The sequence below is a fragment of the Aureobasidium namibiae genome (assembly GCF_000721765.1).
Source record: "Aureobasidium namibiae CBS 147.97 unplaced genomic scaffold scaffold_33, whole genome shotgun sequence".
Lineage (NCBI taxonomy): Eukaryota > Fungi > Ascomycota > Dothideomycetes > Dothideales > Saccotheciaceae > Aureobasidium > Aureobasidium namibiae.
Window position 1 is genome coordinate 1 of NW_013581176.1, and position 23,449 is coordinate 23,449.

General features: G+C 49.2%; 7 protein-coding genes across 7 annotated transcripts; 4 read left to right on the plus strand and 3 right to left on the minus strand.

The window, feature by feature from the left end:
- Positions 1 to 2,486: 2,486 nt before the first annotated feature.
- M436DRAFT_58921 (CoA-transferase family III) lies at positions 2,487 to 4,437 on the minus strand (the record flags this gene model as incomplete). The annotated part of the gene is made up of 4 exons (XM_013566940.1): positions 2,487 to 3,338; positions 3,394 to 3,829; positions 3,881 to 4,161; positions 4,219 to 4,437. 4 exons carry the CDS (start codon positions 4,435 to 4,437, stop codon positions 2,487 to 2,489), a joined length of 1,788 nt encoding a protein of 595 aa, XP_013422394.1.
- A 768-nt stretch (positions 4,438 to 5,205) lies between these two features.
- Positions 5,206 to 6,301, plus strand: M436DRAFT_58886 (uncharacterized protein; the record flags this gene model as incomplete). The annotated part of the gene is made up of 3 exons (XM_013566937.1): positions 5,206 to 5,466; positions 5,532 to 5,913; positions 5,976 to 6,301. 3 exons carry the CDS (start codon positions 5,206 to 5,208, stop codon positions 6,299 to 6,301), a joined length of 969 nt encoding a protein of 322 aa, XP_013422391.1.
- A 1,253-nt stretch (positions 6,302 to 7,554) lies between these two features.
- M436DRAFT_86581 (CoA-transferase family III) lies at positions 7,555 to 9,323 on the minus strand (the record flags this gene model as incomplete). Its single annotated transcript, XM_013566947.1, has 2 exons — positions 7,555 to 9,054; positions 9,111 to 9,323. The coding sequence occupies 2 exons, from the start codon at positions 9,321 to 9,323 to the stop codon at positions 7,555 to 7,557; spliced, it is 1,713 nt and encodes a 570-aa protein (XP_013422401.1).
- Positions 9,324 to 13,928: 4,605 nt separating this feature from the next.
- Positions 13,929 to 15,920, plus strand: M436DRAFT_68327 (uncharacterized protein; the record flags this gene model as incomplete). The annotated part of the gene is made up of 6 exons (XM_013566948.1): positions 13,929 to 14,161; positions 14,223 to 14,826; positions 14,868 to 15,045; positions 15,105 to 15,398; positions 15,528 to 15,823; positions 15,873 to 15,920. 6 exons carry the CDS (start codon positions 13,929 to 13,931, stop codon positions 15,918 to 15,920), a joined length of 1,653 nt encoding a protein of 550 aa, XP_013422402.1.
- An 878-nt stretch (positions 15,921 to 16,798) lies between these two features.
- On the plus strand, positions 16,799 to 19,162 carry M436DRAFT_77065 (uncharacterized protein; the record flags this gene model as incomplete). The annotated part of the gene is made up of 4 exons (XM_013566949.1): positions 16,799 to 17,104; positions 17,166 to 18,406; positions 18,460 to 18,515; positions 18,573 to 19,162. The coding sequence occupies 4 exons, from the start codon at positions 16,799 to 16,801 to the stop codon at positions 19,160 to 19,162; spliced, it is 2,193 nt and encodes a 730-aa protein (XP_013422403.1).
- A 1,065-nt stretch (positions 19,163 to 20,227) lies between these two features.
- On the plus strand, positions 20,228 to 21,058 carry M436DRAFT_9223 (glycoside hydrolase; the record flags this gene model as incomplete). The annotated part of the gene is made up of 1 exon (XM_013566936.1): positions 20,228 to 21,058. A coding segment is annotated over one exon (831 nt), but the record flags the coding sequence as incomplete, so codon positions are not given.
- A 939-nt stretch (positions 21,059 to 21,997) lies between these two features.
- On the minus strand, positions 21,998 to 23,129 carry M436DRAFT_77066 (uncharacterized protein; the record flags this gene model as incomplete). The annotated part of the gene is made up of 2 exons (XM_013566950.1): positions 21,998 to 22,549; positions 23,127 to 23,129. The coding sequence occupies 2 exons, from the start codon at positions 23,127 to 23,129 to the stop codon at positions 21,998 to 22,000; spliced, it is 555 nt and encodes a 184-aa protein (XP_013422404.1).
- Between the last annotated feature and the right edge of the window lie 320 nt (positions 23,130 to 23,449).

Here is a 23,449-nt window from a genome sequence, read left to right on the forward strand (position 1 = left end):
CCCCCCCCCGGCGAGAATCTCCCCGCCGAGAGTGGTAGCACGTGGAAGTTCGAAGGATCCACGCATAGCAATACTGCCCGAGCCCCGGGACCTTTGCTTTCGGGTATTCGATACAATTTATGGCGTATGGTGATAGACTCGCTAGTCCTAAGCTCCGATCACGAAAACCCACGGCGAAGGGACCACAACCTTAAACAAATTTTTGAGTTCTTGCGAGGATGTTATGGCGCTCGATTGAATCCCACAAGATCACCCTAATTTCACGTGTGATAAAGGTCTTTTGTGACGTTATCGAGGAGCGAGAGTTTGGCTGATTGAGAGTGTCGTGATGGAGTCACCAAGAATGAGCGATATAGAGTGAAGGCGAGACAGAAAACAGCTTGAACTCGCATTTAGAATAACGACAGTACCACATTGATGAGAAGTGATAGACTGATGGATCTTGGAGGAAATCCGAGACAGCCCCGGAGTTGCCTCGGACTGGATTTCAAGTCGTCTCCTCCGTCGCCAGGATGTAACGAGCAAGTGCTACTGGCCCCGCCATATGCCATCTCATAACATCTGACGCACAACTAGCATGATCAGTAGAGAGATTCCGATCTGGGGGCTCATAAGATCGATCAACCATGGCTAGTATGAGATGAGCTCTGGATACAAGCCCAAAGGGTATCTTGACCGCAGGACTGACTAGGCTGCAACCGATGGCGAGCATGTTGTAATGTGCAGCAAAGAGGATGTCCAGTGGGTCTCTATTCAGGATATCCGTGGTCATGGACGGTAGCCAGTGCAACGGACTTCGTATTGGATATAAACCTCTGAGTTGAGATGATTCTTTGTTGTAATCTGGTGGCGCTCTCGTCCAGTTGACACTTGCGTTGTACATTTGCGTGACCGCTTGCTTCAGATCCTTGCGAGATGAACAGATATTTCTCAGGTTCTTGAGTGAGTCTTGAATGATCTCAATAAGTTGCTCCCTGGAATAAAGCGCATTAGGTCCCGAGTCCGAGATATCAGTATTCTTTGGCGAGACCAAGAAGAATGACCTCAGACTACAGCTGTAAGAGAGCTCCTTCATCAGGCTCAAGATCTTTGCTCGCATTAGAGACGCGTTTGACTATACAGATATTGGAAACTCACTAAGCTGACACCATCCATGGTCACCACAAATTCGTCACTGGACATCTGTGAGTAAGACGGACCGGTTCTAGCATGTTACAGGTCTAGTATATACCTCGTTGGCGCAACCCAGGACAGTAGCCAAGATGTTGCTAGGGCACAGTCCAGCCGTGAGACATTCAAGCCTGCACGAAGATCCGACAGTGCCATTTGTCTATACATGTTGACGTTGAGAAGATGTGCAGTGTCGTGAGTCAGATTGGCAAGCTCTGAGCTCCTGAGACAGCAGAGACCGTGTCGGACTCCATCGTCTCGGAGCGCCAGAGGGACGAGTCTGTCACTCAGGTCAGTCCAAGTTTTGAGACATGTCCAACCTAGAATCGCTCTTCTGTCGACCTTCCTACTACAAGAGCCATCGTATCCATCTTCCCTATAGGCGAGACTTACTCAGGAAGCAACCTTGTACCCCAGTAGATTGACAGAGTATCCGTTTCGTGCATGGCATCGACCCTGGACACAATGTCGCCAATCATCGCCAACTCGGTAGAAGGTATGTCTGAGAACTGTACGATGCGAGGTGAGATACGCTGGCTCACGGCAGATCGGACAGACATAACCGATCGTGGGAAAGCCCCGATGGTACCTGTCACACTCGGCTGTGTCTGTGTTGAACTGCCACCAGGATCTTCGGTCGCAACTGTACCAGTGGGGTTGCAATCCGAATAGTGGCACTGGAGATTGAGCCTCAAACACATCTGACTGTAGGAATCGGGATTGGTAGTTAGTCACATAGATTCAGGCATTCGTAGGCCGATGACGCTGACCATGTCGGTTTGAACTCGTCGCATCGAACCCTGCGTCGCTTGCACGTGGAACAGCCATCCCGGGACTTGATGTGTCGTCGACGGGTAGGTCTTTCATCGCTCTGAAGCGGGCTTGTACGCACTGCACGTGGTTGCGACGGTCTGTTATGTTCACACATATCCTTTGTTGGCAAGGGTTGACCTAGTGAAGCTCGGGGAAGAAAGCCTGGGGAGGGCCCTTCGGCAAATTGTTTAGTTTAGCCGATGACAGATGTATGCCAAGCTTCGAGGAAACCTACTACATCTTCGGCCAAAACACGTACACCGTGGACGGACATTTCTTTGCTTCACAGCAGTCTTAGGTCGTTGAGTAACACTCTGAAGTCGCGGGCATGGCCGAATTGAGGGGCGAACATGTCTGCTTGCACCTTCTCGCTATCCACGGCGGATGCAGCCAGGCAGCAGCTACAACTAGCTTCTACCGAATTGACATGGATGGAAGCGAACAAAACTACTAAATAACCAGTCTACTGAGACCACCGATCCACGTGTTTCGAGCGACTAGATCTAAGCAGCGACAGCAGGTCTCGTCTCACTGTCGGACCCTACGCTAGATTGAGGCGCCATCGATGGTTTGGAGGTTCCCCAGACTGCCGATTTCGAGTAGCAGTAGGGTACAGGCCCGTGCGACCACTTGGGGTCGCAGTCGGTCTTATCATACTTGACGATAGGCCCGAGGATGGTGTGATTCTTGCCAAAGGGTGTTTCTGCAAACTTGACCATGTACTCTGGTCTCTTCAAGAAGTCCGAGTTCTTGGTCCAGGCGGCGAGCAACACATACAGCAATTCCTCGACCATCAAATCAGGAGTCATTGGGCCGAATTTGAAGGTCTCCTGAATCTTAGCAACGGTCTCCGGACCGTAGAGTCCGACATCCTTAGTGAGCTGGAAAGCATCAACGGCACAAAGGGCCGAGAATGCGTGGTAAGAGCCGCCGTACCTTGCGCGATCACGGAGACCAAGCATGACATCAAGAATGAGGACGGCGCCTGAGAGCATGTCTGCAATGGGAAGAGAGGGTAGAACACCTGTTCCTTCCTCGAAACCAAGTGATTTGGCACAGACATAGGAGCAACCAGTAGCCGCGTCTGCGATCTGCTGGAAGCCAGGTCTCTCGGCGTAATAGCCGTCGGAACCGTAACAGCTCAAGTCGGCGTATACGATGCCCTTTTCGCGTTTCTTGGCCATCTCAACAACCTTCTCAAGTCCGAAACCTCTACGGTCCATTGAACCCAATCGGAAGGCCTGGACGATGACGTCTGCTTCGTCGAGCAGATCCTGAAGATGTTGCTTGTCGTCCTTGTTGTTGAGATCGAGCGAGTAGACTTTCTTGCCTGCGGTCAAAGTGACGCTCAAGCCCTATTGCACCGTTGTCAGTCGAGGGTCTAGCATGGCTTTCACTATATTGACATACTCCTAAGTTTGGAATGTTTGGACTCTGGATGGAGATCACGTCGGCCCCGAGAGCCGCAAGCCCTGCTCCCGCTGCCGGGGCTGCGATCACTCTGGCCATCTCAATGATCTTTACGCCAGCCAGAGGTCGAAGATCATTCGGTGTCTGAGGGAATGGCACGGGGGAAAGTCCCTCGGTTCCAAGGACCTGTTTGAAGTCAATTACAGGGTGGCGTGCCATAGCCTTGCCCATGGTGGTCTCCAACCAATGCTTGGGAGTGTAAACTGTCTGTCCAGTGAATCCATGTTCCATGTTCTTCAGCTCGAGATCACCTGCTGAGTACTTGGAGATCTCGGCTTTGATGACCTCATAGGCGTCGTTTCTGTCTTTGGAGGGGTAGTTTGGATCCAATCCGTAGGCTTTCAAGAATCCCGCAGGGTCGAGATTTCCCATCAGTCTGAGCCATGTTAGCGTCACAGGACGTGAATATTCGGATTGGGTGACTCACTGATACCAGACGCCCTTGTCCTTGGTGGGGTAGATTGCCCACGAACGATAATGCATGTTGGTCTTTGTAAGACAGCCCTTGTCGACATCGACTCCAACGCTGCTGATGGTGCCATCTGCGGACAACTTGCCCATATCCTTTCCGTCAACTGATGCCAAAGCCACAGTGGCTGGATAGAGGCCAGCTTTGTCCGTGTCAACGTGAACTTTGCCAGTGTCGATGCCCTTCAAGGCCAAAATCTCTTTGCCAACGATACCGATCAATCCTTGTAAAGCAGCAGACTTTGGATTTGTTTAGTATTCCCATCTGCGATAACAGAAGATGATTGATTCACGCACCACCGCCTGTGACTTCAATGGACCAGGGATCAAGGAGATATCAGCGCCGGAAAACTCGACCTGGGACAAGGCAGACTCGTCCAAGCCAACTCCAGGAGCTTGCGAGGCTAGGAGGCGCATGATTCTGGCACTCTCATCTGGCACAGAGTGGAACGCCGTGTCTACGTAAGAACCAGGACCCCATCCTCCTTCGGTGGTAGCGTGTTTGGGGGAAGCCATGACTGCTGATGAGGGCAAATGTGCACGAACAGATGAGATGATAGAGTGTATGACGGAATCGATATTGTCGGGGGAGCCCATGACCTTATAGACAGAGTGGCAGTAAGGTTAACAGGAGTCTAGCTCATTCAAATATTCCAAGACGACCTCAATTGAGCTGCTTTCGCTGAGCCACCGGCGGCCTGGTAACCAACGATCGTCGTACATGTTCGGTAAGGTATAACGATCGCCGATCATTGAAGTTGAGATGTCGGCCAGTCGGCGGGCAGGTTAAGCGTCAGCGTCGGTGTCAGGTGTGTTTGGAACGAGTCAAAGTCTAAAATTCACGACGGCGGGCCGACGGCGGGGCTTGTCTAGCCGATACGCCCCGGCGCGCTTCAGCGACTAGACCCTGTTGGAGCTATACGATGACCCCGCACCCCCGAGTAAGCCAGCTGCAACGGTAGAAACATGACATGGCGACGTACGGTGTTGGAAACGAAAAGTAACGGTTTCATGGATCTCCCAAGTCCTCGCATGATCTTGCAATCTCGAGCCATTCTTCGCTCGCTGACACCGCTGCGTCATTCACTGAAACAGATGAAGGAGCAACGATGTTGACATCAATAATAAGATTTGGTCATGCGATTGCCTCGGCGTGGGATGATGAAGATCCATAAGAAGCGTCCTCCGCGAGCATCATCTTGACCTGCCGCCCGTCACTGCACTCAATTCCAGCGTATCCTCAACTTCCCCAGTCTCAAGAACACTCGCACTCGAAAAACAGCTATGGCCCCCATCAAAACTGTTGGTGTCGTCGGTACCGGTGTCATCGGTGCCTCGTGGACAGCTCTGTTTCTCTCGCATGGACTGAAAGTCTTGGTATCCGATCCTGCCCCTGGCGCTGCAGACAAGCTGGCTGCATTCATCAAGCAAGTATGGCCGACTCTGGAGCGTATGGGCATCGACAACGATGCAAACCCGGACAACTATGAGTTCGTTGGAAAGGACTTGGGCGAGCACATCAAGGAATGTGACTTCATTCAAGAGGTACCTATCACATCGCACTCAGCTTTGCGTCGTTTGCGGACGCTGACGCAACCTCTTTTCACCAGAATGCGCCTGAACGTGTTGAGCTGAAGACAAAGTTGCTCGCCGAGCTCGATCGCAACGCTCGTGAGGATGTCATCATCGCATCTTCATCTTCTGGACTGCCTAGCTCAAAATTCGTCGGAGAATGCCAACACCCCGAACGTGTCCTCATCGGCCATCCTTTCAATCCTCCTCACTTGATGCCTCTGGTTGAGGTGGTCCCTCACCAAGGCACATCGGACAGCGTCGTAAAGGATGCTCTTGCATTCTACAAAAGCGTTGGCCGCAAACCTGTACACGTCAAACAGGAAGTGCCCGGGTTCGCAGCCAACCGTCTGCAGTCAGCCTTGTGTAACGAGGCGTACAGCCTTGTGAGCCGTGGCGTGCTTTCGGCAGAGGATCTTGGTAAGTGTATCAGTGTTTCAGCCCATATGTCCAATCTGTCGGGATGCTAATCAGGGTCCCAGATGCCTGTGTAACCACCAGCATTGGTCCCCGATGGGCGGTCGTTGGACCGTTCCTTGCGAACGCCATGGGCGGTGGAGGTGGTAGCGACGGATTCAAGCATCTGCTTGAGCATTTGGGTCCTGCAGCCAGAGTGTGGGCCGAGGATATGAACGCTCATGCTTTCACTTGGACCCCAGAAAACGTGGCAGCTCTGACAAGCAGTGTCGGAGAAGAATTGAAAGGCAAGGATGTTGCTGCGCTTGAACGTCAGCGTGATGAGCGTCTGGTTGATATGTTCAAGGCCAAGGGCCACAGGAGAACTAGTGTCAGTAGCATAGACTACTAGGTAGTAGTAAATGAACATCTATCTATTTAATCAAGATTGATATAGATGTTCTTTATTCTAGTAGCGACGATCGACTGGTTGATATGTTCATGGCCAAAGGCCACAGGAAAACCAGTGTCAGCAGCATAGACTACTGAGTGCTAGTAAATCTACAACACACATATCATAAAAAACATATGCAAACATGATGAATCCATGTGTTCATTAGCTGCTGTTCCGGAGCTCTCAGGATGTTTCCTGGTTCAATCAACCAATGGGCAGCTGTATCGAGCTATCAATCGATGCGGACGGCCACTCAATCAAGGAGCACGAGAGAGTCAGGTATCACGATGTGTACGCTCGCAAGTTTGGGACCGGGTATACAGAGCAGCGCTTCAGTTTTCACACAAGCTATGGACGTTCGACTACTTCTTTGTTATTACATCACATAGTCAAAGAATCCAGACACCTATCCTACATCCAAGTCGACTTCTCTTGCCGACCCTGATGAGAATCTATCCATCAATCAGTTCTGCGCAATCAGTCTCCTCGATCCCGAAGGAGAATTGGTGCCAGCCACCTCGAAGGATTGTAAGAACGTGTCTGTCGAGGAAGCATCGAGCTATTTCTTCGGCTACACAGTGGGTAACGACTTGAGCTGTCGGTTGTTCCACCCCTGGAGTCGAAGAGGCCTACTTGCATCACTCAGTTTAGCCTTACTTTTCTACGATTATGGTCTGATACTTCGTTATCGTGCACAAGGTATATTCTAGTGTAGATCTCTAGGTTTGTTATAAGAAGAGTGTATGGTATAACTTGTATTTGATAAAGAAAGTTAAGCACGAAGCTCCAATCTACTAGTAATGACCGTGACTTATATACTTGCTGTTCTTATATGAGTAAGCGTCCGGGTTGTTACCTGTAAGCAGATCTCATAGCGCCATAGTTCTGCTCTCATCCGCAGCTCCTAACTAGATCAAGCGATGGGAGCAGCTCTCATTGCCATGGCATTCCTCCTTTATCCTTATCACGGGATCATGACAACACCCCATCATATTAGTGACAGTTGCACAGCGCCATGATGTCAGGAAGAAATGGATCAATTGATGGCACTGGGTCGACGCGTGCCTGCAACCACAATATAATGTCAAAAACAATCGAGAGCATCTTGGACATTACTATCGTCTACAAGGCAAGTTATCGGTGAAGACGGAGAATCCGTGTTCACCGATAGAATATGTGTACGTTGCGAGTCAAGACGGCCGACACTCAAACTAGATTGAAACAGCCCATTCCTCCCTTGGCGAGCCAGAGCAGAAGGGCACCGGTGCATGGTTGTACTTGGGGGATGATCCCTCATTCTCGAATTGGATCATGGGTGCCTGGATCGTGTGCGATTGGCCCCAGGCCGATTCGTAGGTGACCCAAAGTCCCGGCTTCTTTAGCAGGTGAGGGCCATTCTGAACCCATGCCTTGCCGACGACGGCCAACAGCTCTCCAACCATCGTCTCTGGACCCATGTGGCCGAACTTGTACTTTGCTTGGATCTTGTCTACCGTCTCCTGGGAGTACAACCCACATTCCTCAGTCAATTGATAGAGATCGGTCGCGACCAGTGAGACAACGGAATGATAAGAGCCACCTTTTGTAGCACGATCCCGCAGAGCTTTCAACACATTGACGACGCCGACAGAGCCGCTTAGCATGTCCGCCACCGGCAACATAGCTACACCTGTGCCGGGTGCGTAGCCCAAGGAGCGTCCCAATACGTAGGTACATCCCGATGCGGCATCCGCTACTTGCTGGAAGCCAGGACGCTCGGCGTAGTATCCATCTGGGCCATATGTGTTCAAGTCGACGTACACAATGCCCTTGCCACGCTTCTTAGCAGCCTCAAGGGCGTCGAGAAGGCCGAAACCACGGCGCTCCAGCGACTTCAAGCGGAAGGCGGACACGATGACATCGGCTTCGTCGAAGAGCTTCTTCAGATGTGCAGCATCCTCAGCCTTGTTCAAGTCTAGCGGGGCGATGCGCTTGCCAGCCGTCAAGGACAAACTTATGCCCTGGACGTCGTGCAAATTCGGGCTCTGAGCTTTGATGACATCGGCACCCAGTGAACCCAACACCCTGCATAGCTCGGGTGCTGCGATCATGCGAGCGAGCTCCAGTACCTTGAGACCTGCCAATGGGCGCTTGTCATTGCCGGAGATCTTCGAGAATTCGATTGGGGGTAGCCCCTGCGAGCCCAGCGCCTGCTCCACGTTGAACAACGGGTGACGCGCAAGGCTCTTGGCGTAGTGCAATTCTTGCCAGCGCTTGGGGGTGTGGACGATTTGGCCGCAGAAACCATTGTTGACATCGATGGCTTCGAGCTCCTCAGGGGAATGCTTAATCGTCATTTTTCTAATGATCTCATAGGCCTCATCTCTGTCCTTGTGAGGAGTAGCGGGATCGATCCTGTGTTGCTTGAGCCACACCTTTGGGTTGAAGTTACCGATTCCTTGGTACCAGACATTGGGGTCCTTAGTGGGATAGATGGACCATGTTCGATACATGAGATCCGTTTCGGTCATACATTCACGGTCAAGATCCACGCCGAACTCGGCGACATTATCAAGCTTGTCAAGAGTCTGACCATCGACGAAGCCCAGGGCCACAGTGCCAGGATACAATCCAGCGGCATCAGTGTCAATCTTTATACCACCAGTATCGACTCCTCGAAGAGCACTGATTTGCCTGGCGAGAATGGCTTGCAGTGCATTCAACGCGGCGGCCTGCCAGATCCTTAGTCAGTGAATGTGCACGAGCTTGAGATAGGGATTGAGCGCACATAAGCTTGCGACTTGATGTTACCCGGGATACAAGACAACTCATCACCAGCGAAGTCGACCAGATCCAGCTCCTCAGGCGTCACTCCGAGCTGAGGGGAGATGCGGACTAGGTCGGCAAGGATTCTGCGAGAATCGGTCGGAACATCGATGAGAGCGGTGTCGACAAAACTGCCAGGGCCGAAGGCATCCTTGATAGTCGCGTGTTGGGACATTGTTTGATGACACGATATAAAGATGATACGTCGTAAGTTCAGACTTCACGGTGCGTTGATCGAAAGAAACCGAGAGAAGGAGACAGTATCTATGTAGAGCGTAAGAGAGCTGGATTAAGAGGCATTTTATGTAGTACAATGGCACGGAGTGGTCTAGATAGAGTCGGTTCGTCGAATTGACGTTGTACGCCGTGTCGGAGGCGAATGAGGCCGATGTCCCACATCTGTTCTCGACTTACGATATGTAGACTTGACGGTGCAAACGAGCTTGCATCTGAGTAGTCAGCGGATAGCGACCGAGTGAGGTCACCAAAACGGCGCGTAGTCGGGAGAGTTGTCGCGCTGGAGACTGGAACGAAAACCTTATTCTAGTCTCGATCTAGCTGCGTTATGAGGAGTTCCCCGGGTCAATTGGTGAAGGTGAATCAAGGCGTTACCCGCAGCCACTAGCCAGATTTTCTAACTACGACAACGTTACGACCATTGGGCCAACCCTACCCCTGAGACCTTCATGGCGATCCGCGTAATCTAACAGACTAGTCTGTTTGTCGCATAAGATACTCGGTGCGGCCATGGATAATTTGCGAGGCTCAGTACGCTGGACGCTTGTGAGGTCACCCTGGTACCAGTTCTCCGGACACACATAAAGCTATATCAACTTCAAACGCGTAATACAATGCTTAGAGTGGATTTTATGCTTTTATAAAAAACAGTATGTATATCTATCGTATGCGCTATCTATTTTAACAGTTAATTCAAAATGTTAACACAACTTTACGTAGTGCTACGTTAGTTTAAAGTCGATAGGTATAGAGCAAAGTTGCTAGTGTTAGCGGCCCTAAGAATCTAGTGTAGGGTCTCGCAAATTATTCTCTAGTGCAGAAGTTGTAAGAATTTGCTACCCCCGTCTTCGAACTTAATAGCTCTAAGCTCTTAATTCTAGCTAATTAACCATTATATATCGAATTTAGCACGTTATATAGCTCTTATCACTCCGAATTTAAGCGGTATAGCTTAAGGTAGTTACTCATTAGTTAATGCTAGATTTCTAGTAGTATTAACCTATATAACAGGCATCGTTCTAAGGCTAATTCTAAGCTCGCGACATGCCTCTAAACGACCATAAGAAGGATCTTATATAGGCCATGTTTTACGACAACTATAACGTTAATACTATCTTAAAAGTCGTGCCCTATACGCCTCGTAGTACGCTCTATCGTATGTAGAAGAATATAGATCTCTTTAGGCAGGTTTGGAAGCCTTCCTTAGCTATTAAGCGTATAGGAGCGCTATATAAGATTACGCCACTAATGCGTAAATATCTTATTAATCTACTCTCTAGAAAGAACGACCTATAGTAGGAAGAGTTAGTCTTCGAATTATAGTGTTAATTCGACGTTATAGTTACTAGGTTAACTATCTTAAGACTCTTAAAGGAAGAAGAGCTATCTAATAAGGTTAATACATATATTATAAGTCGCTAATCTAATGCGTAATAAGGTGTATACCTTAAGCAATTAGCCGAGCTAATAGGGTAAGGCCTCGACGCTAGTATTAATCCTATAGATATGCTAGTATATCTTAATAAGTCTATATATAGCAAGAAGGTAATGTTTCGCCGTCATTTATAGAGTTAGATAGGTCTACCGGCCTATATAAGGTTAGAGCTAGTTAATAAGACTCGATGCTTAGTACTACTAGCTTTAGATATATATAGGTATCTATATGGCTTATCCCTTATCGTTAAAGGCGTAGTCACTTAAGCTATATATAAATACTAGCTAGAAGTAGTGATCTTACCTTAGTGCGAACCGTTCCTAGAAAAGAGGTCGATCGTTATAATAGATAACTACTCGACCTATTACTTAGATAAGGTATGGTCAAATTTTAGTAAGAACTCTATAGTAAACTAACCCTAATAGATCACTAATTTAGGTCGCTAGTTTAGCATCTATTTGTTATACCTACCACTATACTTACTACACCTTAACCCTATTAAATTAACCTTCTACCTCTTAAAATAGTGGCTCCGTTATTAGAGAGACCTAGCCCTAAAACTAGAGGATCTAGAACTAGCAGATTATAAGAAGGCATAGATATTATACCTCGAATAAGTAGTTATATAGGCCCTTAAAAAAGTAGACGTTAGAAACCTATTCGTACGTAGCTAAGTACTATTAGATTTTATAATTACTACTACTCGAGCTAGTAGAGCTAGAGCCTAAGACTAATAAGGGTCGCAAGATAGAGCCTCTAAACTCGCTTAGATTACTACTATAGCGAGGGTTAAATGCTACTTAGTTAGAGTTCTACTATCGTCGTTATTAACGCTTATAATTATCGACGAATTTAGTTAGTTCCTTATAAAGGGTTATATAAAGGCTAGTTTACTTAATTACTTATAATAACATGTTATTAGAAGATACGTAAAGCATTCTTAAGGTCTAGTAGTCTTCTTTAAGCGCTACCTTCGCTCGATTAAGGCCTATTAACTAATTAGGGTAAGCTAATTTTATACCGTCCTAATAATCTTCCTAACTAGTAGAGGTATTTAGCTCTAGCGGTACTAGCGAGACCTATCGAGGAGTAGGAGTAGTTAGTATAGTCGCTAGTAATTACGTAGTCTTCTTATAGCCGATATAGATATTGTTAATAGTGCCTTAAGAAGGTAAACCTTATATAGGATTAGGTCGTCTCTAAGGTTGCTTCTTAAGCGCAGCTTCCTTAGCCTAATAGAGTCTTTTAATAAGGTCTCGGATCGCCTTATTTAGCTACTTAAGGGTACCTCTACCGGCCCTAACCTTATCGCGCCATTAGCTAGAAACGGTAAGGACGATCTTATAATGGCGAGCCTAATATAGGAAGCATATAAGACCTCTACGTAACTTAATATAGCATCGTAGTAGGGTTAGGCAATCCTAGAACTTAAAAATTAAGTCCTAGAATACTACTCGTTCTAATATGAAGTTAGTAGTCTATTCGATCGATCTCTAAGATCGAGCATAGCGAGAGGTTTAAAAAGACTAAGGTATACTTATAGGTACTTCGTACGTAGGGGGTGCCTCTAGCTCTAGTTCTTTACTATTAGGCGTCTATATAGACTTAACTATAAGAGACAGGTCCTTTATGCCGCTACGAGCATTAAATTAAATAAGGTCTATAGCCTTCTTCTAGCGCTTACTACTACCCTCGACCCTAGTAAGAATAACTGCTTTAGTCTAATAGAGACTGTAAGCACCGGTCGATATAATTAAGGCCTTAATTTTCTATAGATAGAATAGCGCGATCCCTTAACCTTCTAAATAAGGTATAATAGTTTTATCTATCTCTTTTAAAGCCTCTACCTATAGTTTGTTACTATCGGTAAGGCTAGTGTCACTTTTAGAGATCCTTTAGTGGCCCTAGCGTATATTAAATTAAAGCTTAAATGGAATTAGGATAGGAGGTGCTATAGCGATAGGACCTATAGTAATAGTAGACGAATCTAAAGATACTTTTCTTATAGTGGCGGTCTTATAACCCTTCGGAAGGTTGCTACGAAGTTTAGTAACCTTATTCGTAGTAGTGGTTAATCGGCGAGTGGTTAAGGCTAGGTTATTATATAGCTTCGCAGGTCGATTTCTAGTCGCTAGGGCCTATATCTTAGTCTTTCTTAAGGTATTTAATGTCCGTTCTTTACCTAACGTGTTCGTAGCATTAGAAAGTGGTTTCCTACTAGCGGATACCTTTTTTAGAGGTGGTTATAGTAGTTAGGTAGAGGGAGGATGTTTTGCTATAACCTAACGTTAGGTGGATTCGGGGAGTGTTTATTAATTAATAAGACGAACTGGCGCTTTTCTATAGGTTAATCGAGCCGGTATAGCAATAGGAGCACTAGAAGGACCAGTTTCTAGCTCTAGATCGAAGTGTATATGCCGTTACGTGCCCCGGTGTGCGGTAGGAGGTGCTAGCGAAGGTAGAGCGGTTAAGAGGCTCGAGTCTCGAGTCCTGCTCTAAGAACGCGTACGAGGGCTAGGACTAGCTGCTACTTTAAATAACGCTTTAGTAGCACTAGATTAGTCTATATTAACGTATATAATAAGATAATTGACTATGGTAGTATAGCTATTAAGCTAATGGTAGATAGACTAGCTGATTAGAGCATTAAGTTCGAAGTTGGGGGTGGCGAATTCTCACAACTTTTGCACACGTGAATATCCATGGCAATGGGGAGTATACTATAAGGTTTAAGGTTGTTATACTACCTTGAGGTTTTGGCGATGCCAGATACGGCGGGCTGACACACCGCAGAAGAAGGTCTGCGTGATCTCGTTGATGCGAATCCACTCTGTTCTCTCCATACGGGCTGCGATGTTGTCAATCTGCAAAATAGACACAAAACCAATGGTGATGTCTCTCAGATACAGAAGTTGGTGCAAAGACCAGCGACTTGGCTGATAGGTGCCGACGGGAAGTGAGGTGCAGCTCGCAAGACCTATCTCGAGAAGACTGCCGACATTCGCCAGGTATGTGACGCGTACCGTTACGAAGGAACCTGGGTGGCAGCGAATCTCAAATTGACATTGCCAACACCCGAAAGCCACCCCGGCCTTGCCACGTTTAGGCATGACTCCCGAAGAGGTGCATGACCTGTTCTGGCTTCCAGGCTGTCATTCCTGCTTCCCACCTGGTAAAGCCACAGCCTCTGGACGATTCAGCCCCCACGAGGCACGTATGTGGCGACACGAGTTGGAGGAGCGAGAAACACTCACCAATACTCACGGTGCTTGGTTTATGGCAGACTTCATGTCAATATCGCGAAAGGCTAGTACCTTTGGCGGCCCATCGTGCAAGTCAAGGTTCGATCCTCAGCTTGCATTATGTCGGCATACAGAAAGCGATACTGGCTTTATAGAGCAGCGAGCACGTAGTCGAGGAGCTTGCACTGGCTGTCGCGCAGGCCGCTACGATTGGTCAAACATATGTACTTCTTCCGATTCGATCTGGTGGCTTGGACACCGCGCAAGCAATCCAAGAAACCTTCTACAACTCATTCCAGAAGTTCTGGCGCCAGCGGACAGGATTTGGCCCATCTTCGATAGGCGACTGGGACTTCTGGTGTCGGAACGACACCTTTGCACGCTTGTATGATGCAATGTACATCCACAACGCTGAGCTCTCCATCTTTAATAACCATTACGGACCCCTACGGTCGCACCCAGATGAAGTTCCGATGACGAGCAGAGATGACCTCTATCTCGCACAAACCCCACGTGCATGGCAGTCAATGTCCAACGAACAAGGTGTATCGCGCGTTGACAACCTCGCAAGACATGACACCCCGCGATCTGCCTTCTCACTTTGTGCCACTCTATCAACATTAGTCACGGAGATCGCACATGCGAGAGCCAATCCCATGGAAGTCTTTAGTCGTGAGAAGATGGCCAGACTTCAGCACCAACTGGCCTGGCAACTGGAGAGATCAGCTCAGCTCATTCAAGAGGAGTCGTCGAAACGACTTGCAGTTGAGTTGCTTTGCCAATTTCGCTTTCTCCTGTTATACAGCGATATCTACAGCTCGTGGCTAACACCCGTATCGGCGACATCCCTGCTATGCACGTCCCCAGGGCGTTGTGGCATGCTCGGTTGTCACCTTTGGGCGTTGTGCCTAGTCTAACCTCAGCTCCGCAATTGTACAAGGAATCCGAGGTTGCCTCTGGAGTCGGGATCTGCCCAGAGAAAGGTTGGCTGTCCATGTTCTCTGACAAGACGATCAAAGACTGATCGCAACTGCTCGCAGAGAAAATGACTTGCGCAAGCTGAACGACATGCACGAGCATATCACTGCCCTTCCTGTGGATATGCTCGACACCAACAGCATCGGAGCACTGAGGACCGAAGTCGGCCAAAATTCTGGCAGGCGTCTGGACTTTCTTGTCAACAATGCCGGCATACATTACGCGTCGATGGCGATTGACATTGACGTCGCCAAAGTCAGAGAAGTGTTTGAGGTCAACGTGGTGGCCATGATGCAGACGTGCAAGATGTTCTCCAGCCAGCTCATTGCTGCAGGGGGAAAGATAGTTCGGATCGGCAGTGTGACACGATCAGTACCCATGATCTGGCAAAGCCCGTAGTCAATGCGACAAAAGCTGCCCCAGCCAATACACCAAAACCTTGCGACTCGTAAGTAACCTGAGTTTAACTAAGTGACGATCTGCTAAGTTCGTCAGGCGCTTGAGCCGTTTGGATTTTGGGTGATTGAGGCCGCCACCGGCTATGTGCAAAGCGACATTCTGCGCCATGGACTTCAAGCTCACGCGCGGTCCATTTACCTCCCTATCATAGACCACATTGAGACACTCAGGCGACGAGGCAACTTAGGAGGAACGACGGGCTCTGCCTACGTCAAAGCAGTTGTTGCACGTGTCTTGCAGCAGCATCCTCCGCGAGAGCTCTGGCAGGGCAACTGCGCATGGCTGCTATTAATTGTGACTACATGGATATCGATGTGGCTTGCAGTGCGTACGGTCAAACGCCTGGATAATGCATGCACTAACTTGCTTGCAGAAGTTGTTCTGGTATAACACGTTTCAGCTGCGGCGACTCAGACAGTGATTTTATCCAGATGGAAGAAAGATCGTACATGTACCTATGAACGGCGCACTCGATACCACGCCCCTAAAGGTGTTGCATTTCTCCAAGACACTGTGTACTTTGCCGATCAGACCCTTGATACGTACAACTCATGCGAAAATGTTCGAGGCGTCAGGTTTAGTAATCTCGACGGCGAACCCCTATCTTAGCGAAGTTGTAATTTAGGACATGTATAGTCACTTGATGGCTTTTGGAGTCAGGGTTGTGGACATATCCTACAGGACATGAAATCCTAGTTGTCGATTTTGCCTCATAACTATTCCCCGTTAGGATACCAGTAATTCGAAGAGTGTAAGGCTAAGAGTTGTTAGATGGCAAGGACATTCAAGCGTCAAGTGTGCCGTAGATTCCAAAAGCTTAGGATACTGTAGAAGGTTACAATGCTAGACACTTGCAGTAACGATCAGCTTTGACCATGAGTTCGTACGTGGGAACGGATTCTGGACCCTTGTTTAGGCAGGCAAAAGCTTAGCTCAAGATAAGCAATTAAGAATCTTCTACAGAAACATTCGTGTCTGAAAGCGAGAGTAGATACAAACGATCGCTCTATAATTTCGGTGTGAGCGTTGCACGAGCATCCTGCAGGAACATGCAGATTGAGATGTCGAGTATGCCTGATTAGTTATTTCCGGAGAGCTGACAAGAATAATTCACGCTTTGGTGGCTGACGGATACACGGCTTTGTACCGTGATGGAAACCATATACAACGCGTCATCTGATGCGACGCATAATGCCGCATCGGTTTGATATAACGCGACTCGACGCCTTCTCTCGATTGTCATGACATCTTGACCAGTATCCATTGCTCTTCAGACGAACAGGCGATCATACAGAAACCATGGAAAAAAGATACATTTGCCCTCGGTGCAACCAAGAGATTGCGTCGCACGACAAGGAGGAACACAACGACTGGCACTTTGCCGAGGAACTCGAGCGCGCCGAAGGCGCTCCGTCTGCGACACGAGCCCAGTTGCCCGCATCGTACAGCGCCCCATCGCCGACAAAACAACAGCAGTCTTGGATACAGCCAGTCGACAGTCATCACCAACCAACAACCAATGTTGCGCATACGACAAGGAAGCATCGCCACGTCCCTTACGTCAACGCCGTCGACAAGGCGGCAAACTTGCGCGCCCTCACCGAGGTATATCCAAGCGCCAAGACAAGCTCATCTGTATTGTTGCATTACTGACTGTTTCGCCTAGAGGGAAATGCAAAATGCTCTCCAGAGTCTACAAATGCAATATCGCATCTTCAACAGCGAAATCGAACCCGAACACGACTCCGACTACCCATGCGGCTGTCCAATCCACCAGTACCAACGCATGAAGCGCAGCCGTCGTCCAGTGCTTACCCAATGGTCAGAAGCTGTCATGTATCCAGGCGAGAAAATGTATCACGACCTGGCACCACAAACCACAATCTTTAGTGGCAATCCCTACCAACTTCGTGTTACTTCGCCCTACGGCTATGGTGGCGCCGGTGCTTGGACACGACAGCATCCTCGACCGGCTTATCATGTCAAATTCATCCACCAAACCATTTCACTCAACAATCAATTGAATCGTGATGCTCAGGCCAAAGTCGATGCCATGGAACCCAGGCAAAGCATTTGGGAGGACAGAGCTCCATTCACTACATCGGTCGCTTCTGAGAAAGGCAGACACCCCGTCTGCGAGGCTGATGCGAAATCTCATCCGGCAGAGAAAGCACCTGAATATGAGTCAGCACCAAGCACGACCGGGCCTCCTCGGCGCAGCAGCACTTCGAGATTCTCATCGTTCATCAAAGCTGTGGGAATCAAGTCATCAGATGAGAGAGCGACAGCAAAGTCTGAGAAAGCAGCTGGTCAAGGCATCGAATTACGCCACAAGATACTCGCAGAGGAGGCAGGTCGATGGCCTGACGACGTGACCAGACAGATCGTGGCGACCTACCAGAACAAAGTCGGCATGGAAGCCAAAATTGCCCACCTTCGAGCATGTCAACCTCTGCAATATCTTCACCTGCTTCGTGCAGGATATTTTGAGCCGATTCCCGTCGTCTGGGCTGATCAAGCTACGAGCATACTCACCTTCAACATCGAAGCTGCCGGTGGTTGGCGAGGCATCACTCCTCAATGGCGAGGATACGAGGATACAGCAGAAGAGCGTCTGTATTGGGTTTTGAATCACAGGGAAGGACCTTCGAATGTCGTACGCATGAAGCCGGACTTCATTTCGGAGATGAACATGGCCCGCGACCGCATGGCACAAGCTGTTGAGCCGCCGCCAGACTACTATGCTGCTGATGATACATGTCATCTGCAACATACCTCAAAGGGTTACTCAAAGCAGGTCATGCCCCCACCTTTTAGAATGAGCGACCGTCCAGAAGTCCCCACTGACGACACGATGATCTTGCTCGATATCTCTGGGTCCATGGACTTTGATCCTATTCGACCAAAGTGAGTTCGAGAACCAGATCTGCCTCTGGCCGTTTGACTAACTTGAGTAATAGTTACGATCAATACCTCATCACTGGCTTTTCCCCATCGACACAACCCAAGAACAAAGGTACGTGCTCCGACATCCCCCATATGGCCTACAAGCATACTGACTCCTCTCAATCAGACGTCGCCAAAGCCATCATCCGCCGATTCATCGATGCAATGGCAAACCATGATCACGAGTTCAACGGCTACGACCTCGTAACTTTTTCCTCTCATGCAAGATTCGCGGGCACAATTACTCACACCAACCTCGACGCCACTTGGAACAGAATTGCCATCGGCGGAGGCACTCGCGTAATGACGGGCTGGCAAAAAGTAAAGACACGCCATTTCGAAAAGCATTCTGAATCCGCCACTTATCACTCTGTGTATGGCTGGCAAGCAGGTGCCTCAACACCAATGTTGCGATTGCTTCTTCTCCTCGACGGCGAAGCAACGGATATGGATGAGTTCGAACTCGAACTGCTGGGTTTGTCATGGGCGCATGTGACGATCTTTCTGATTGGAGTAGACGGATGTCCTCACCATCATCGCCATGCAAATGAGCTACAGAGGATCAGTGATGTGAATCCTCATGTCAGTTTCGTGGATGCGCAGGGTAACACGCCCGAGAGGTTTGTGACGCATGAGTTGTTGAAAAGGCATTTGGGATATGATGTTTCGATGGAGGAGTTTAGAGAGTTGGAAGAGTTGCCGCCTTATGTTGTATAAGTGATGCTATTTACAGATGATTTGACCGGCTCGTTGTACTGTTCGAAGAGCTCGGGCCAAGCCGCTGTAGCACAGTGAGCACTGCAAACGCACTAGGATGTGTCATGCAAGGAAGCGTCTATAAGGAACGAAATGCGGCATGGATGTAAATTGGGCTTGGTATCGCAAACAGATTGCCGGAGTCATGCCGAGCCTGGTCTGAGTGAGCACGTCCGCCGAGTCCCGTGTGGAAGAAATGCCGTGACAGCGCGTCGAAGAAGAGCCGTTGGACGAACACGCGTTGGATGTTGAGCCGCACAAAGAGCCAAAAACGTTTTCGACGCCCCTGCAATAACTTGCCATCTTTAAAGCCAGTCTTACGGCTTTGACAGCGTGTGTGTGCATCGCACGGCGGCAGTCATGACGAGATTTAAACAAGGTGGGAAAGCTTGTCGATTCTAGCATGGCGCTCGGTGGGGGAAATTTGCGCCTTGCACGCCACGGCCGCGTGTTTCGCCAGCCTTCAAGGCCGCACCTGAAGCTCGCAACCTCGATTTGCGGATCACCTCTTACCGCTACCTCGCTAATCGAAGCCACACTACCATCTCAGGTGGTCGTGAAATCACTGGCACTCAAAGTGCGCTGCCCTGCTTTGAGGAACGACAGCCGTGCACCACTCTCGACGAATCGCGCGGCCCCGTAGGAACAAGGTACCGACCCAGCCGCAATTTACTACTTGTACAAGAAACATGGTTCCTCGCGCTTCAGTCCGAAACTATGACCAGTGTGCCGCGAGCAATCAAGGATAGAGTAGGCCGTGATGCTTTATGAAGAGTTGAGTCCGCCGTCAAACGGCCATCACTGTAGGGTTGTCCTTCACTTTCGTTTTTGCATTCTGGCGCCAGCGCTTTACCCAAGACGCAAGTTTTTGTCGCAGGGGCGGCCACGCATCTCTGACTCAACAGCACAGTCGCTGATAACTCTTTCGCGATGTTTTTCTTTGCCTATTTCAGCATTTTCATGTCCCTCTTTGGTGCATCATGGGCATGGAGCCCTAATGGAACAAGCGAATCAGACTATATCATGGGCATCAATCTCGGATCGTATTTTATCATCGAGGAGTGGATGATGTGGCAATATGTCGGATGCAATGCGCCGGGAGTCAACGACACTTGGGGCCTTCAAAGCATGTCAAACGCGGAAGAAATCATGATTAACCATCTGGACAACTACATCCGCGAAGTCGATTTCCAAGATGCGCAATCGCGCGGCGTCAACTTCGTACGCATCCCGATCGCCTTCTGGATGTTCATTCCTACCCAAGGCGACGAGCCGTATTGGACGGATTCTCGCCAAAAGGACGTCTATCTTCGTCAACTCGTGGACTGGGCAGTCAAGTACAAAATGGAGGTTTTGCTGGACATTCATGCCCTGCCTGGCGGTCAGAACCTCAACGATCATTCTGGACGTAACCTTGAAATCGCTGGACTCACGCCTCAATTCCTCAACTCTACAAACCTTGCTCGCGGCAATGACACAGTTGATGCAATCATCGAATGGGTCCAAGCCTTACCAAGTAATCTCTCATCCGCCATTGCAATGATTGAACTGGCCAACGAACCTCAGATCTCCATGACTGGCGCGTACGATGCACTTGTTGGCTACTATGTCGCGAACCAAGCCAAGATTGCCGACAAGCTGCCCAACGTCTGGACCGTGATTGGCGATGCTTGGCTCGGTGTACAAAGCTGGGGAGACGTTTTCAACCCCAGTCAGAAGGTGATCTTGGACCTCCACTGGTGGAACCTCTTCACCGACATCCCCAGCTTGACCGTGCTCGAAGACACTTACTGCAGCTTGCCGCCGGCGTCGTCGCCCCACGCCTGGAACAACCCAATCATCATCGGCGAATTTTCCGGTAACGAGAATGGCATCAACTTCACGCACGGAGAGACGGACGAAGAGAGACTGCAGTTCTACCAGCTGCTATATGCGTCTCAACTCTGGGCGGCTCGTGGATCCGACGGTCGACTGCCGCAATACCGTGGCGCTTTCGTTTGGAGCATGAAATGCACCAACTGCGCCGACGTCTGGCAGCCGTATTGGATGTCTGGTCAGTCAGACACATTGGCCATCACTGCGCCAAACTGGTGCAACTCGAGTCAGACTGCCCCGACCAGCCCTAATCAAGGCAAGATCAACTCATCGCCTGAGCGCAACTACGACAAGTGCGGCGTGTACGACGATCGCGTTTCTGCCACGACAAGCAGCGGATCGTCCGCATCAACTACCGCATCAGGCGCGACAGCTAGTAATTCAAAGACAAGCGCGGCTAATGCGATGAGATGGGTTTCACGCGAAAAAGCTTTTCCATTGCTTGCCGGCCTCGTTGCACTGCTAGTTGTATTCTAGTGTACTGTCATCATAATTACTAATGTTAATTCTTTCATCGATCGAGCGATGATTTTTATTGGTCTCACCTGGAACCGAAAGAGGGGAAACAATCTACGGGAAAGATGCGAGCGCGGCTGCTGAAATGATGAATGATTTCAAAATGCTTTTCTTGGTTCGAGGGCAATCGATAAACCCGAGGACTTGAGTTTCCATTGACGCTTTCTTCTGGCTTGCAGATGATGAACTCATGCTGGAAGCATACACTGGGCATCTCGAGGTAACCAAATATATCCATCGTGACTAAGAAGATATCGTTGGACATTTGTGGGAGTTTCATCTTCGCTGCAAAATTTGAGGGATACAGCAAGCGAGAGCTTTTGTTCTTTGCTTTCGAGTCGATGGCGATATGAACTTGGTGTAGAAACTTTGTCGAGCGGGTCAATGGTATGCATACTTTTCTTCTCATTGGACAAGGTGTTTGACGACAAGGGCGATTCTGGTTGTGCGGCTTTGGAAGATTGTTTCGATATGGTCACAGCGACTTCTCTTCTCAACAAGTCTGCGGCAATTGCTACAAGACTGCCATTTCTTCTCTTTGGCCAGCTTGAGCAGCTTCTCCATATCGTGATCTGGAAGGCAGTGCCCGGCGTGATACTTCTTTTTGCAGCGGGCGCAGGTGCTCGTGCCGCACTCGTGGCATCCAGCGTGGTTGTAACTCATGACACTGGGTGGGATGAATCTGCCACATGACGGGTTCACGCAGTAAGTTCTGTCGAGGGTTTCGTACTCTTCGGCCTTGTCGGCAAAAGTGTCGGCCAGCTCGGTGGTGATGATGGAGCGAACAGATGCCAGAAGAATGACTTGCTCGCAGCAGCGAGGCGGATACATGGATTCGTCTTTGGTAGCATTGTCGAAGAGAACAGTCAAACATTCTGGGCAGTATCTGTGACGGCAGGGGGTTGAGAAGGTGTATGATTTGAGCCAACGTTCGGTGCAAGCCACACAGGTGACGAGCTCTACTTCAGCAGAGTCCCCATGAGAGCGGACCCCGGGACTGATCTCGCGACAAGGTCGGCGGTTCGAACGGGAGCCGATGGAGCGTGATCCGAAGAAATCGTCAAGAGCGTCGTGGGAATCGAGTTTGTGTCCGGAATTGAGTTCAAGATAAGTCGTGTGGTTTATCTTACGTTGGGTTACAGGGTCCATCTCACGATAGATTCTAGAACGGAAATCAGCAAGGAACTGGGTTAAGCGTCTAGGAGGGGTCTCGCCTCGGCGTGTAAAGAGCCATAAGCCGAGCGGGAATGAGAACAGAAGAATAATGACGAAGATCATGGGGCATGACGAGGATATCGGTGGTGAGATGTCTACCAGTGTGGTGTGATTTCTGGAGATGGAAGAAGAGGGATGAGGAATAATCGGCAGCAGGAAAAGAAATGACAAAATGAATAGAAGAAGGAGAAAAAGAGCGTCAGTCAACTGTGTGCGACCTACTTGACAGTGACTTGATATTCAACACAGTCTCAAATGTTGGCTGTGGATTCTACGTCAAGACAGGCAATACCTTTGTTAGCTGAACGACGCATGAGACCATGGCGACATATAGAATAGAGAGTGTGTGAAAACGACACGATGAAGCACTTGGTGAGCTTAGCGATGACGGATGACAGGGCGGGTTGGGTGTCTCGAAAACAACTGCACATGCTGTGGAGAGGCATGTGGCATGAACGGGTAGCCGAGAGTGTCGAGACAAGCAAGAGACAGTGAAAGTGTTGTCGAAGGAGAAGAGAGACTTTTGTTGCGCGGAAAGAGGAAGAAGGAGCGGTCGAAGCGGAGAGCGGTCGAGAGCTTGGGCCACGTGGATCGGCATCATCGTCAGATGGAAGCAGCGTCCACGTCCAAGTTGAAGTCAAG